Genomic DNA, 16,427 nt, shown 5'->3' on the forward strand with positions numbered 1-16,427 from the left:
CGTCATCGTGGCATCGTACCTCAAGAACCCCCTGAGGATCTCCTACGACCTGATTGCCAGGATCAGAGAGGAGCTGGAGGGATACCTGGTGGAGCGGCAGGTGCGAAACGTCACGCTCATGGTCTGGGCCAACCGGCACCTCCACCTCATCGCTCAGAAGCTGTACCTCAGCAACGAGGAGGACGTCCATCAGATGCACAGTCTCCTCGCAGAGTACTTCCTGGGGGCGTGGTCGGGAGGCAGGAAGAAGATCTTCACCTACGACAACAACCACTTTACTTCCCTGAACATTTCGCATCACAAGAACCCACACCAACAGCCGTCCCATGAGAAAACGTCCTCGGACAAATACTCCTATGACAGGCAGACCCCAGAGCAGCCTTGGGTGTTCCAGTGCAACCTCCTAGAGCCGGACATCTTCTTCGTCAACCACAGGAAGATGACGGAGCTGGTCTACCACCTCAGCAGGAGCGGCCGCACAGATGACCTCATGTTCGGGGTGATCATGAACTTCAGCTGGCTCTACACCATGATCAAAATTGGTCAGTTTGAAAAGGCCCTCACAGACATCGACCTGGCCTACAGTTACTCTCAAGAGAAGGAGCTCAAGTTCTTGGCCACTACTCTCCGTAGCGTTAAGTTGAAAGTGATGAAGAGCCCTGCTTCTTTGTCCGCCGAGCTGCAGCAAAGACTCCTGCCGGTGGTCACCTCTCTTCCAAAGCTAAGACACCTTCTGCTGGAGTGTGACAAAGATGGCCCCAAGTACTGCTCCATTGTGCCGCTGCATTCCTCAATGGACGTCACCTACAGTCCGGAGAGACTTCCCCTCTGCTCCAGCTACATGCAGATCGTCGAGATCCTGCCCACCCTCGCCCCAAACATTGTTCTGGTAGCCTTGGAGGATGGGTCCATAAGCACCTGGGACGTGGAGAGCAGACAACTCCTGAGACAGATCGACACAGCCAGATCTGTGGTGCTTGGCATCCGGCTAACCACGGATGAGAAGTACCTGGTAGTAGCCACAACCAAAAACACATTGCTCATCTATGATAATCACAAGTCCTGCCTTCTGTCTGAGGTTGAAATCAAGGGGTCCAAGCATGGCGGTGTTGCTGGTGACGTGGCGTTCATTAATGGTTTCACCTTGTCCAGCCATCATGCCTTGGCCTGGCTTGAGGCCAGCAAAGAGGTCAATGTAATTGACCTGCTTTACGGTTGGCCGCTCTACCAGTTCCATTGCTGGTATGAGGTCACCTGTGTGCAATGCTCTCCCGATGGGATGTATGCCTTCTGTGGTCAGTACCTTAACAGTGCGACCATCTTTCATCTAGGGAACGGCGATAAGTTAGCCACAGTGACATCTGAGTTTTCCGGGGGCTTTGTCAAGTCCATCCTTGTTCTAGACACCATCAACCAGATGGTGATGGTTGACAACGAAGGCAGTCTTTCGGTTTGGAACACCAAAGACATCAATAACCCAAGGTTGATGGAGGATTACGATTGCCGAGGGGATGAGAGCGAAGTGGTGAGCATTGAGTTGTCTGAGGACCAGCGCTCGATTCTCATCTGCAAGTCCATGAGCATTGAGGTTCTGGACACCAAGCTATGGAAAATGGTGGAGAAGTTCAAAGCCAAACGTACAGAGCTTTTTGTGGCCGCTGTTCTCTCCAAGAACGGCCAGAGCATCGTGGCCTCCATGGAGAACACCTCCTCCATCTTTGTGTGGCGGAGAGACAGTGGACAATGCATGGCCAGTTTGATTGAGATCTCGGGGGCTATTGTCAAACTAATAAAGTCCACCCACCACAATCTGCTCCTCTCTGTAGCCAGTAGCGGAGTGCTCTCGGTCTGGGACATTGATATCATCACAGCTATGTCCAACATCGATAAAACAGGAAAGAAGATCCAGACACTGCAGTTGTCCGGCAGGGAAGACTATGTGTTTACCATGGATGGTTCAGAGGCAATCCACAAGTGGAACTTCAACACAGGCTTCATCGAAACCATCTTCAAGCACGAGGGCATCGTGGAGAACTGTGTCCTGACCTCCTCAGGGGATCTCATGGTTACCTCAGATGACAAGTGCTGCCAGTACATTTGGCAAACCGGCACCGGAGAGAATATCTTCCGCATCAATGGGCAGAGGATATCTCAGCTCCTGATCACCCACAACGACCAGTTTGTTGTGTCCCTCTGCGAGCAGAACGCCTCCAGGGTCTGGAGGTTGGCCACCGGGCATAAGGTGTGCAACATCTTAGTCACCCTCCAGAATGCACTGATCACCACTGCCAACACTTTCCTTGTGGGAACAACGAAGAACAAACTCCTGGCCGTAAGCCTCTGGTCAGGCAGCGTGTCAAAGAAGTTCGTCTGCGACGATGGCATCACCATTATCAACTTCAAGCTCATTCCCGACTGTCCTGATTGTGTGGTGTTCATAACATCTACAGAGACCGTCTTCATTTGGAGCGTGGCGGACGAATCTGTCTGCAGGAGGGTCCAGTTGCCGACCAACTTCCTTAAGAACCTAGAAGACTTCCAGATTTCACCCAATGGGAAATTAGGTATCGTCTCCAAGGGCGACGAAAACATCAACGTCCTGGACCTTCACAGTGGGAAGCTGAGACTGGTCCACGCCTCTGGCATGATATGGCGACAGAAGCTCTCCCGAGACGGCCGATACCTGGTGTACATCTGCTTCCACAACAGTGACGAAGACGACGAGGCTGGCGTGGTCTCCAACCTGATCGTGATGCGCTTGGCCGACGGTAAAAGCATCGGCACGTGTTCGCTTTACAAGACACCCACCTATCTCTGCCTTTCCCAGCGAGCGCTCAACATAATCATCGGCTTCGAGGACGGCAGCATTGGCACGTACACGGTGGTGGACCGTGTGGACGCTGCGCTCAAGATCAAGATCGCCACCTCTAACAGCCGACAGATAGTCAACAACGCCTCGCAGAAAGTGCGCCCCAAGTGCGGAAACCACTCTTTTAAGACGATCGCTGACTGCATCTGGAGGGAGTCCACAGAGATCTTCTCGAGGGACAGTCCTATCAACGTGTCAGACTCTGGCGAGGCCGAGACCATAGCTCCCTCCAAGAAGAGCGAGTTGCTGCAGTGAAGAGATGGTTAATGGCGAGGGATGTGATTAATGTGAAGGTCGATGGAGTTGTAGGGTTCCCTGTTTACAGCCAAGTATGTCCGCTGCAGATTTTCAGCCCGCTGGGTAGTTTCTAGGTTGAACACAATTACCGCTGCATTTGTCATATATTGCTTGACTTCCAACTTGATGTAATTATATTATTTTATGTGTTACACTTGAAGACTGTTCAATTAAATCTTGGGGTTTTTTGTTTGTATCTTTTGAAAAAAAAAAATATTGTTTGTGGTATTCGTTTGCCATTTTGTGCCCTTTCAGCATTTGAAGTTATGATTCAAATGTCGTGGCTAAACATGTCCAAAGCCATTCCAGTGAATTCCACCATTCTACTTTGAACATTTTGATCTAGTTCACATTGTGCACATTAAGCCATAATGTGGTAACCACAGGTATATTTAAGTTTGTATGTTTGTATTTACATCAGTTGGTATGGTAAAAAAAAGAAGAACAATGAATACTTGTACATATCTTTTAATGGCTGCTGCAGTTTTGTGCAACTCCTTAAAATTGTTATGTTCTGCTTAATGCAATCAAAGTGAGTGCCTGGAATACAAATGTTATATTATGTGCATATTAGATTACAAGAATTATGAAAATGCAGGGAATTTGTAAACACAACATACACAAAACCTACACAGAACAAAATACATGGTTCATCATGGTAAAATTATAACCGAAATGATCATTATATTGAAAAATTATTCCAATTGTGTCAATGGATTTTTTTTCCTATGATCATTATCGATTAATTATTTGCTTACATTTACATATGAAAGTGGAGGTACCTGCATTTTCCAAGGCTATGAATAACCGTATGGTAGAGTTTACAGAGCATACTACATATGCATATAACCAGTGTTCTTACTTTAGAACAAGCGTTGAGTTGGGCTTGGTATTAAACATATTAAGTAGAAGAAGTCCGATTATTGTCTTATATATCTTAGCCACAATCCATTAAATCAGTCACAAAAAGTTGACTTTATGAAGACTTTAACATCACATGAAATAGAAAATGTCCTAGAAAAAAAGTGTGAAGGGATAAAAGGCTCTCTCTCTCTCTCTCTCTCTTACACACACACACTTACTACATCGACAGCTTTAAACATCCACATGTGTAGAAATAAGCACTTAAAATGTCATGAATTGGCATGAAAAAAATGCTCAAATAAAGGTTTATTGTGACAACATTTGTGGAGTTGGTCATGATCGCTGGAGCTGTATCTTGCTAGTACTAGCATGTTTGCTAGCTTGTTTTGGTGGTTTAGTTCTACATCGATAAATATTCATCATCATACATTACGAGTTCCTATTCATATATAAAAAACGAAACTTCTCCCATCAAGGATATGAAATCACAAAAAAATCTGAACCTGTCGCACTTTTACATGTAATGTTAAAGGGCTAATCTGTCTTATATTGTACGCTTACCTCTGTTGTTTCCTCTGGCCCACTTTTGATCTTTTGAGAACTGTAGCATTATTGAGCTTTAAAACGACTTAATTCATTTTCAAAATCCACATTTTATAAATTGAGAAATATCATTCCACGTATTTGCCAAAGTTGTCTTTTAAGTTTCGTGTTTTGATTGGTTGACGGATGTTGGATTTGCTTTGAAGGCCTGTCTCAGTGTCACCGCGTGGTGACGTTTAAAACAAATATGATAAGTGATAAGTTTATCTGAGTCACCATAAAATATATTGGAATGCCAACTGAAGAGTATATTTGAATGTGTCCATACGAAAGTCACGCTATTACTGTATGTTATGTAACTTGAATGACTTTATAACTTCAATGTTTGCGACTCCTGGTTGACATACTGGTAATGAATGTTTCTATAGTATTCTTTGTATTGTCCAGACTGATCTACCTGTTTAGAGATTTATATTTTCATAAATGTTGTACCTACATTTTGTTACAAAGTTGTTTAACTGGAATTCTGACAGAAATGAAAAACGTAGTTACAAAGCAATATGAACTAGTGTGTATGCATTGTTTGTATGAAGCCTTTTAACATAATAAAATGGTTAATTTCCTTGCCTCCAGGACTTGCCTGATTGTAGAGCCTGCTAACAACAGAGCCTGTGAGCAAGGCACAGTGGACAACCCCTGGCCATGCTGAGTCAGTGTGTGGGCACCGTAGCTGACCTTTGACCTTGTACTTTTGTCTAGTCTCCCCTCCGGGCTCATTCGTCTCTGAACATCCTTTATATGGAGTGGATTTACTCCTACAAAACGGCCCTTCTGATAATACTGATTTCTTTTTTGGAAAATAAATAACTAACACATAACGTTACAACAGCACTACCAAAACGTTACTACAGCACTTACATAACATTACTACAACACTAACAACATTACCTCAGCACCAACATAACGTTACTACAGCATTAACATAACGTTACTACAGCACCAACATAACGTTACTACAGCACTAACATAACGTTACCTCAGCACCAACATAACGTTATTACAGCACTAACATAACGTTACTACGGCACCAACATAACGTTACTACAGCACTAACATTAACGTTACTCCAGCACCAACATAATGTTACTACAGCACTAACATTAACGTTACTCCAGCACCAACATAACGTTACTACGGCACCAACATAACGTTACTACGGCACTAACATAACGTTACAGCAGCACTAACATAATGTTACTACAGCACTAACATAACGTTACTCCAGCACCAACATAACGTTACTACGGCACCAACATAACGTTACTACGGCACTAACATAACGTTACAGCAGCACTAACATAATGTTACTACAGCACTAACATAACGTTACTACAGCACTAACATAACGTTACTACAGCACTAACATAACGTTACTACGGCACCAACATAACGTTTCTACGGCACTAACATAACGTTACTACGGCACTGACATAACGTTACTACGGCACCAACATAACGTTACTACGGCACCAACATAACGTTACTACAGCCCTAACATAACGTTACTAGGGCACCAACATAACGTTACTACGGCGCTAACATAACGTTACTACAGCACTAACATAACGTTACAGCAGCACTAACATAATGTTACTACAGCACTAACATAACGTTACTACAGCACTAACATAACGTTACTACAGCACTAACATAACGTTACTACGGCACTAACATAACGTTACAGCAGCACTAACATAATGTTACTACAGCACTAACATAACGTTACTACAGCACTAACATAACGTTACTACAGCACTAACATAACGTTACTACGGCACCAACATAACGTTTCTACGGCACTAACATAACGTTACTACGGCACTGACATAACGTTACTACGGCACCAACATAACGTTACTACGGCACCAACATAACGTTACTACAGCCCTAACATAACGTTACTAGGGCACCAACATAACGTTACTACGGCGCTAACATAACGTTACTACAGCACTAACATAACGTTACTACGGCACCAACATAACGTTACTACGGCACTACAATAACGTTACTACGGAACCAACATAATGTTACTACGGCACTAACATAACGTTACTACAGCACTAACATAACGTTACTACAGCACTAATATAACGTTACTACAGCTTTAACATAACGTTACTAGGGCATCAACATAACGTTACTACGGCACCAACATAACGTTACTACGGCACTAACATAACGTTACTACGGCACTTACATAACACTACGGCACTAACATAACACTACGGCACCAACATAACGTTGCTTCGGCACCAACATAACGTTACTACGGCCCTAACATAACGTTACTGCAGCACTAACATAACGTTACTACAGCTCTAACATAACGTTACTACGGCACCAACATAACGTTACTACAGCCCTAACATAACGTTACTACAGCAGTAACATAACGTTACTACGGCACCAACATAACGTTACAACGGCATAAACATAACGGTACTAGGGCACTAACATAACGTTACTAGGGCACCAACATAACGATACTACGGCACTAACATAACGTTACTACACCACTAACATAACGTTACTACGGCACCAACATAACGTTACTAGGGCACTAACATAATGTTACTAGGGCACCAACATAACGTTACTACGGCACTAACATAACGTTACTACGGCACTAACATGACGTTACTACGGCACTAACATGACGTTACTACAGCACTAACATAACGTTAATACGGCACTAACATAACGTTAATACGGCACTAACATAACGTTACTACGGCACCAACATAACATTACTACAGCCCTAACATAACGTTACAACGGCACCAACATAACGTTAATGCAGCACCAACATAACATTACTATCGCACTAACATAACGTTAATGCAGCACCAACAAAACATTACTATGGCACTAACATAACGTTACTACGGCACTAACACAATGTTACTACAGCACTAACACAACGTTACTACATTACTCACACATAAAGTTACTTCAGCTCTAACATAACGTTACTACAGCACTAACATAACGTTACTACAGCTCTAACATAACGTTAATACAGCACTAACATAACGTTACTACAGCACTAACATAACGTTACTACGGCACTAACATGACGTTACTACAGCACTAACATAACGTTAATACGGCACTAACATAACGTTAATACAGCACTAACATAACGTTACTACGGCACCAACATAACATTACTACAGCCCTAACATAACGTTACAACGGCACCAACATAACGTTAATGCAGCACCAACATAACATTACTATCGCACTAACATAACGTTAATGCAGCACCAACAAAACATTACTATGGCACTAACATAACGTTACTACAGCTCTAACATAACGTTAATACAGCACTAACATAACGTTACTACAGCACTAACATAACGTTACTACAGCACTAACATAACGTTACTACAGCTCTAACACAACGTTACTACATTACTCACACATAACGTTACTTCAGCTCTAACACTTAACGTTACTACAGCTCTAACATAACGTTACTACAGCTCTAACATAACATTAATACAGCACTAACATAACGTTACTACATCACTAATATAACGTTACTACATCACTAACATAATGTTACTACAGCACTAACATAACGTTACTACAGCACTAACATAACGTTAATACAGCACTAACATAACGTTACTACATCACTAACATAACGTTACTACAGCTCTAACACAACGTTACTATATTACAAACACATAACGTCACTTCAGCTCTAACACATAACGTTACTACAGCTCTAACATAACGTTAATACAGCACTAACATAACGTTACTACAGCACTAACATAACGTTAATACAGCACTAACATAACGTTACTACAGCTCTAACACAATATTATTACAGCACTAACACAACGTTACTACAGCACTAACATAACGTTCCTTCAGCTCTAACATAACAAGATAATCAACCAGTATCCCCGCATTAATGACATGTATCTCAAATGAACTGTACGCATGTGTGTGTGTGTGTGTGTGTGTGTGTGTGTGTGTGTGTGTGTGTGTGTGTGTGTGTGTGTGTGTGTGTGTGTGTGTGTGTGTGTGTGTGTGTGTGTGTGTGTGTGGGTGCGTGTGTGTGTGGGTGCGTGTTTATGCGTGTCAACGTGCGTGTGTGTGCTTCTCCTCCGGGATAAGCACAAGGCTAATCCACAGAGTGCCGCTGTTGACAGCCTAATATTGAGACACACACACACACACACACACACACACACACACACACCCCCGCGGTGGTGTTGGGAGGAGGAGCTGTGGGGGATGGGTTGATGGCCCAGTAATTGCTCTTCCGGTGGAACAACCAGACAAGCGCGGTGGATATTTCCCCAACACCGGCTGACAATGTCATTATAATTAGACCTGTCCAGATCACCTGGAGTTCCCACCAAGCTCACCCACATAGACACACGGCACACACACATAGACACACACAGCACACACACACATAGACACATGGCACACACACATAGACACACGGCACACACACATAGACACACAGCACACACACACATAGACACACAGCTCACACACATAGACACACGGCACACACACATTGACCCACACAGCACACCCACATAGGCACACAGCACACACACACACAGACACACAGCTCACACACATAGACACACAGCACACACGCATAGACACACACAGCTCACACACATAGACACACGGCACACACACACATAGACACACGGCACACACACACATAGACACACGGCACACACACTTAGACACACAGCTCACACACCCATAGACACACAGCTCACACACATAGACACACAGCTCACACACATAGACACACACAGCTCACACACACATAGACACACAGCTCACACACATAGACACACACAGCACACCCACATAGACACACACAGCTCACACACATAGACACACGGCACACACACATAGACACACAGCACACACACACACACACACACACGCAGTGCAAACGAACCCCACGCACACACACACACGCAGACAAACACATCAGAGATACAAATTGGATTAGCCAATAAAGTCTTGAAGGTAAAAAAAATAAATCAAGCACTTTTGGGCCGTTTTAATTTCCCAGTGGTGTCAATGTGTTTGTATTTATGCCCGCGTGAGCACATTGTGTGCATTATTCTGTCGCTACGGCGACAGTGGCTCCGGGGGGGGGCGTCCGGTAGGGGGTGCCGTCCAGTAGGGGTGCCATCCGGTAGAGGGGCCGTCCGGTAGGGGGGCCGTCCGGTAGGGGGGGGCGTCCGGTAGGGGGGGGGGGGGGGGGGGGGGGGCCGGTAGGGGGGGCCGTCCGGTAGGGGGGGGGCCGTCCGGTAGGGGGGGTGCCGTCCGGTAGGGGGGGTGCCGTCCGGTAGGGGGTGCCGTCCGGTAGGGGTGCCGTCCGGTAGGGGGGCCGTCCGGTAGGGGGGGCCGTCCGGTAGGGGGGGCCGTCCGGTAGGGGGGGCCGTCCGGTAGGGGGGGCCCCGGCGGGCCCTTGCATCCACCTGTAATGAAGAGGGAGGGGGAGAGGACCTGATGGAGGCCACGTGGCCTGCGGCGTGTGTGCAGTAGCTCGGTGCAGTACGACTCGTCCTGCTGTTTGTTTAATCTAGAATAACAAACCCTGGGAGTCGGCGACGAACCGCCCCCCCCCAGCCCTCTCTCAACCTGTGGTCCCCCCCCCCCCCCCCCCCCCCCCCCCGCCCTCTCTCAACCTGTGGGCTCCGTTCCCCCCCCCCCCCTCTCTCAACCTGTGGGCTCCGTTCACCCCCCCCCCCCCCCTCTCTCAACCTGTGGGCTCTGTTCTGACAGGCTACATGTGCCAATCACTCTGTGTCTATATAAGCGATCTATCTATCTATTTACATTTACATTTAGTCATTTGAACACTTATCCAAAGACATGCTGACAACATTCAAAGCATAATAAATATCTGAGCAACTACAAAAATGAATGGTAACATCAAACATTACATTCATTTAAATCTATTTATTTATCTATCTGTCTGTCTATTCGGCTATCCTTCTGTCAATCAATCTATATGCAAAAGTAAAACAGATCAAAGACGAGTCTGAATCTAAATACCGCAGGTTTATCTTTCCAACCCCAGTTACCTATATATATTTGAAATGAGTAACCAGTGTTTCGCTCTGCGGTCAACACACCTGCTCCGTGTTTGTGCATGTAAAAGCCCTTGACCAGAATGTGGAATGTTTACAAAAGGCCGAATGGCATTGATTGGTCCGTTCGGTCGCCCCGGAGACACAGCTCACATTCATATAGACCTGTTGACCTATTCAAAGCAGGGCCGCCATTGTGTTTTTTCCGACAGGAGAAGAAGCCTGGTTCACGGACACAATGATGAGTAGGAAATGCGATGCAAATGCGCGACAACACAAGGTCTCATAAGGACATGGCGGGCCGGTCGAGGATACAAGTCAAATGATTATGTTGTTTGTAGTTGTTGGGAGGGAATCCCCCCCTGGCATGTTTTTTTTTAGAACTTCTGGTGTCTCCTTGAGTACACTGCCTCTCTCCACCTCCAGTGGTGTGTGTGTGTGTGTGTGTGTGTGTGTGTGTGTGTGTGTGTGTGTGTGTGTGTGTGTGTGTGTGTGTGTGTGTGTGTGTGTGTGTGTGTGTGTGTGTGTGTGTGTGTGTGTGTGTGTGTGTGTGTGTGTGTGTGTGTGCGTGTGAGCGTGTGTGTGTGTGTGTGTGTGTGTAAGAGCTCATTGAAAATACTCCACAGGAGGGCTGCTCTTTTGAGTGGGATGCTTAAACTCTGAATGCCCGGGGATATGTCATTTCATGGAGAGGAAGAGGATGATGATGATGATGGCGATCATGACACCATAGATTCCTAGCATGGTGAATGGACTTCAGGTCTACACTTTGCATCATAAAGTGTAGAAGCTGTTCACGGACCTGAAGGAGTCCGGTGTATGCAGTACTGCTAAAACATTGAAACATTTACATTAAGACCCACTCATGTGGAGTGTGTGGAGGATGGCTGGTTGAAGCAGCCTCAGCTGGCCCAGTCCGACTAGACTCTGGGTCTGGGGAGGCTAAACACCTGCTGCATGTTGAGTGATCAGTGTGCACGGGTAAGACCAGCCGTCTCCACACGATGAACCGGTGTACACCTCCCCCCCTGGGGCCTTGGACCGGAGGGGACCAGTCGAGCCACCGAGGTCGAATAAAGCAATAAACATTGTTACAAATACATCAGAAACATACAGAATATAGAAAGAATAAAAAATGCACTAAAGATTTAAAAATAAAAGCAGTTGTACAGTTGTGGAGGAACGTGCAAAATGGCCAAGGTATGTGCACAGTTCTAGGTTTAACAACAATATGTGCAATGTCCAAGAATATTGTGACGGAGAATGTTCATCATCATCATCCTGCTCTTCCTCTCCACATTCTGATCTCTTCAATCACACCTCAGAGTCGAAGCCTCCAACTCAAAAGACGCCGTCCAGCTGTCCACACACGCTCATAAGGGCTGCCGGCACCCTAGAGGGCAGACCATCAGGGACCTACAGTAGCTTCATAGCTGGTTGTGGTGGTGTTCCCCCGTGCCATGTCAGCGCCGTCTGAGCGTGAGGGCAGTCATTTATATATGACGTCTGAAAGCTGATGCTTTGTTGACCAGACAATGTACCGAGCTGAATCCCAGCCAAGAGTGGCGTGCTAGCAGCTGCTCTCTGGTGAGATATAAAGGGTTGAGCTGCTTCTAATATAATAGATCTATGTTTGGTTCATCATTCCAAGAAGTGCTTTGTTTTACATTCAAGGGCGCTGCATGAAATCATGCATCCTGCATTGTGATTTAGGTGCTACTGTTCTAATGTGTTCATTACTGCACGCATGAATGAATGTGTTATAATGGAATATTATTACTATATTATTACTATCATTATTATTATTATTCATAAAGGAACTTCATTAACTTTGCATACTTTCTATTCATAGGATCTTAAAGCCTTATCCGATGGCCATCTCAGTGTGCTAAATCAAAGCTTTTTCTGACTTTTGTCTTTGCATCTCCCTGCTCTCCTCAGTATAGCGTATGCAGGAGGGTTGAATATAAATCACCCGTCCAACTCCCCAGCTCGTCTCCTCTGTGACCAAACGGACAGCGGCAACACAAAACAACTCAATTAGGTTTGTTCTGTGCCCGCAGAGAACGTGGTTGTTCAGAGGCCAGGAAACAGATAATTGCACGCACAGTGTAGACCCTGAAACCTTTAATCACTACACCTACCTGCTCTGAAAAAAATCCATCTTATCCATTTAGAAGGTGGCTCGTTAAAAAGGGCTCACACAACACAAGTGACTATGTATGCTTTTCTTGATAAGAACCTTTAAAATTATATTTTTTCGATGTAGACTTATTGACTGATAGAGCCTTCCCTATCAGACCATTTCTGTGTTTTCATTAATATATTCTTTATCCTGACACACAAGTCAGCTCAAATGCTGTTAAAAACGGTACATCACTGAGAATTCCAGTGCACTCATTTAAGAAAGACACCTCAATGCTCCCACCCCTCACCCTCAAGTTCTGCTGATCATCTGGAAACTTAACCTCATTTCAAAATGTTGAATATCACATATGTCATTGAACAGGTTAAAACACTTTCTGATAAGCAAAACGCACCCTGGAGAAATGCTGCCTCTGTACCGGTCCGATAAGAGCACGGTGTGAGGCTGACCGCAGCTGGGAAAAACAAACCTCACCTCCATCAGTCTATAAAGAGAGCCTCCTTCTATGGAGAGAGGCTCTGTCTATAGAGAGAGGCTCTCTCTATAGAGAGAGTCTGTCTATAGAGAGTCTCTCTATAGAGAGTCTGTCTATAGAGAGAGTCTGTCTATAGAGAGAGTCTGTCTATAGAGAGTCTGTCTATAGAGAGTCTGTCTATAGAGAGTCTGTCTATAGAGAGAGTCAGTCTATAGAGAGAGTCTCTCTATAGAGAGAGTCTGTCTATTGAGAGAGTCTGTCTATAGAGAGAGTATGTCTATAGAGAGAGTCTGACTATAGAGAGAGTCTGTATATAAAGAGAGTCTGTCTATAGAGAGAGTCTGTCTATAGAGAGTCTGTCTATAGAGAGAGTCTGTATATAGAGAGAGTCTGTCTATAGAGAGAGTCTGTCTATAGAGAGTCTCTCTATAGAGAGTCTCTCTATAGAGAGAGTCTGTCTATTGAGAGAGTCTGTCTATAGAGAATCTGTCTATAGAGAGAGTCTGTCTATAGAGAGTCTGTCTATAGAGAGAGTCCGTCTCTAGAGAGAGTCTGTCTATAGAGAGTCTGTCTATAGAGAGAGTCTGTCTATAGAGAGAGTCTGTCTATAGAGAGAGTCTGTCTTTAGAGAGACTCTCTCTATAGAGAGAGTCTGTCTATAGAGAGAGTCTGTCTTTAGAGAGAGTCTGTCTATAGAGAGAGTCTGTCTACAGAGAGTCTGTCTATAGAGAGTCTGTCTATAGAGAGAGTCTGTCTATAGAGAGAGTCTGTCTACAGAGAGTCTGTCTATAGAGAGTCTGTCTATAGAGAGAGTCTGTCTATAGAGAGAGTCTGTCTACAGAGAGTCTGTCTATAGAGAGTCAGTCTATAGAGAGAGTCTGTCTATAGAGAGTCTGTCTATAGAGAGTCTGTCTATAGAGAGAGTCTGTCTATAGAGAGAGTCTGTCTACAGAGAGTCTTTCTATAGAGAGTCTGTCTATAGAGAGAGTCTGTCTATAGAGAGAGTCTGTCTACAGAGAGTCTGTCTAAAGAGAGTCAGTCTATAGAGAGAGTCTGTCTATAGAGAGTCTGTCTATAGAGAGAGTCTGTCTATAGAGAGAGGCACCCTCTATAGTCTGCCTGACACACAACACACAAATATTGATATTATAATGGATTCAGATCTGAATTTCAAGAGCCTCATCAAGTCAGTGATACAATCTGAAAAAACTTAACAAGACTAAGAGCAAACATGTCAAAACAAGACTTAGAAAAATTGGTGCATGTTTTAATTACTATTAGGTTTGATTATCGTAATGGTCTCTTTACAGGATTTCCAGAAAAGGCTCTTAGCTGCTACAGCTTGTTCAGAATGCCGCGGCTAGAAAACGAACAAAGACCAACACATTTCAACACATCGTACAAATCCTCAAATCCCTGCGTTGGCTCTGTGTGTGTCAGAGGATCGATTTCACAACACTGCTGCTCTCCTAGAAATTACTAAACGGTTTAGGGCCAGGGTACATTCGAGTCAAAACCAAACATTGAAGAGCAGCATTCAGAAAAAAAACTCCTGAATGACTGAGCCTTGCTCCAGCTCGGACTACCCTTATTCAAAGTTAAAAACGGGTTGTTTACATGTTCATCTTCGCTTCCTGCTAAGCAGAATAAATGTATTTTGTGCTCTCTTTGAATTCCGGCTTTATATCATCTATGACATGATTTCACGTGGAGCACAGTGAGTCTGCCCGTGTCTGAAACGCGCTGTATGAATAAAGTTGACTTGACTTAAAAAGGTATTTGAAGGTGCAGAGACAGCCTGTCATGTCCCCCCCACCAGTTGACAGGTCTTGTGATAGTTTGAAGGGTTATGTTATGCATGGTGAGTCCCACTGCTGCAGTCAGGCACGCTCTTAAGTTTCCCTCGGAGGAGAGAAGTAGACATTGTGCCTCAGGGGAAAGGATGTTTCAGGGGTCATGGTCATGAATACATGACCATGATCACCCTCTCAATGTGTGAAGGATCGTGACCAGCACTATACTGCCGCTGTCACGTTAAAATTGTACCGGGGGCGAAAATTGTACCGGCCTACGTCATCCTTTGTTTACATCCTGACAACCTGACAACCTGCCCGGCAACAGACGACGCGATGCAGAAAACATGTTTCCAAACGACGAAATAACATAATACAGATAGCGGATCTCTATCTGTATTATGATAGATAGCGATAACACTTGTTTTTACTTTATATTTGTATTGTATTTAATTGTTTAATCGAAACAATAAAACAATTTGCCCGCGAAACGGGCGATCGCGTCAAATGACGCGTCAAATCACGTAGGAAGGTTCTTGAACATTCTAGACTATGAAACCTGCTTAAAACAATCAGTTCACTAGCTAAATTCGATTAAACAATTCAATACAATACAAATATAAAGTAAAAACAAGTGTTATCTAGCGATCCGTTATCTGTATTATGTTTCAAGAACCCTCCTACGTCATTTGACGCGATCGCCCGTTTCGCGGGCAAAACATTTGTAATTTGACGCTGATCGCCCGTTTCGCGGGCACATTTTTTTATTGTTTCGATTAAACAATTAAATACAATACAAATATAAAGTAAAAACAAGTGTTATCGCTATCTATCATAATACAGATAGCGATCCGCTATCTGTATTATGTTATTTCGTCGTTTGGAAACATGTTTTCTGCATCGCGTCGTCTGTTGCCGGGCAAGTTGTCAGGATGTAAACAACGATGACGTAGGCCGGTACAATTTTCGCCCCGGTACAATTTTAACGTGACACCGCCGCTGACCGTCCTCGGCCTTGGAAATGCTTCTGGAAACTCTTCTTATTAGCAACACACAATATCATATTAACACACAGAGGCATGAACACACACACACACACACACACACACACACACACACACACACACACACACAAACACAATTACAGACACGCAGAAACACGCAGATACACAAACACATGCAGAAAAACCCGCACGCACACACACACACGCAGAAAAACACGCGCACCCACACAGGCGCACACATTCACACACACACACACACACACACACACACACACACA

The 16,427-nt window shown here is 44.6% G+C and overlaps 1 protein-coding gene across 1 annotated transcript in view; it reads left to right on the top strand.

Annotated features, from left to right (window-relative positions):
- LOC130374898 (NACHT and WD repeat domain-containing protein 2-like) overlaps nt 1-7,665 on the top strand; it is a 14,686-nt gene extending 7,021 nt beyond the window's left edge. The window contains exon 3 of the mRNA XM_056581874.1: nt 1-7,665. This exon is cut by the window's left edge and continues 773 nt beyond it. Coding sequence (XP_056437849.1) covers nt 1-3,124 — 3,124 coding nt within the window. The 3' untranslated portion in view covers nt 3,125-7,665.
- Nucleotides 7,666-16,427: the final 8,762 nt, after the last annotated feature.

This window comes from Gadus chalcogrammus, chromosome 21 (assembly GCF_026213295.1).
Source record: "Gadus chalcogrammus isolate NIFS_2021 chromosome 21, NIFS_Gcha_1.0, whole genome shotgun sequence".
Lineage (NCBI taxonomy): Eukaryota > Metazoa > Chordata > Actinopteri > Gadiformes > Gadidae > Gadus > Gadus chalcogrammus.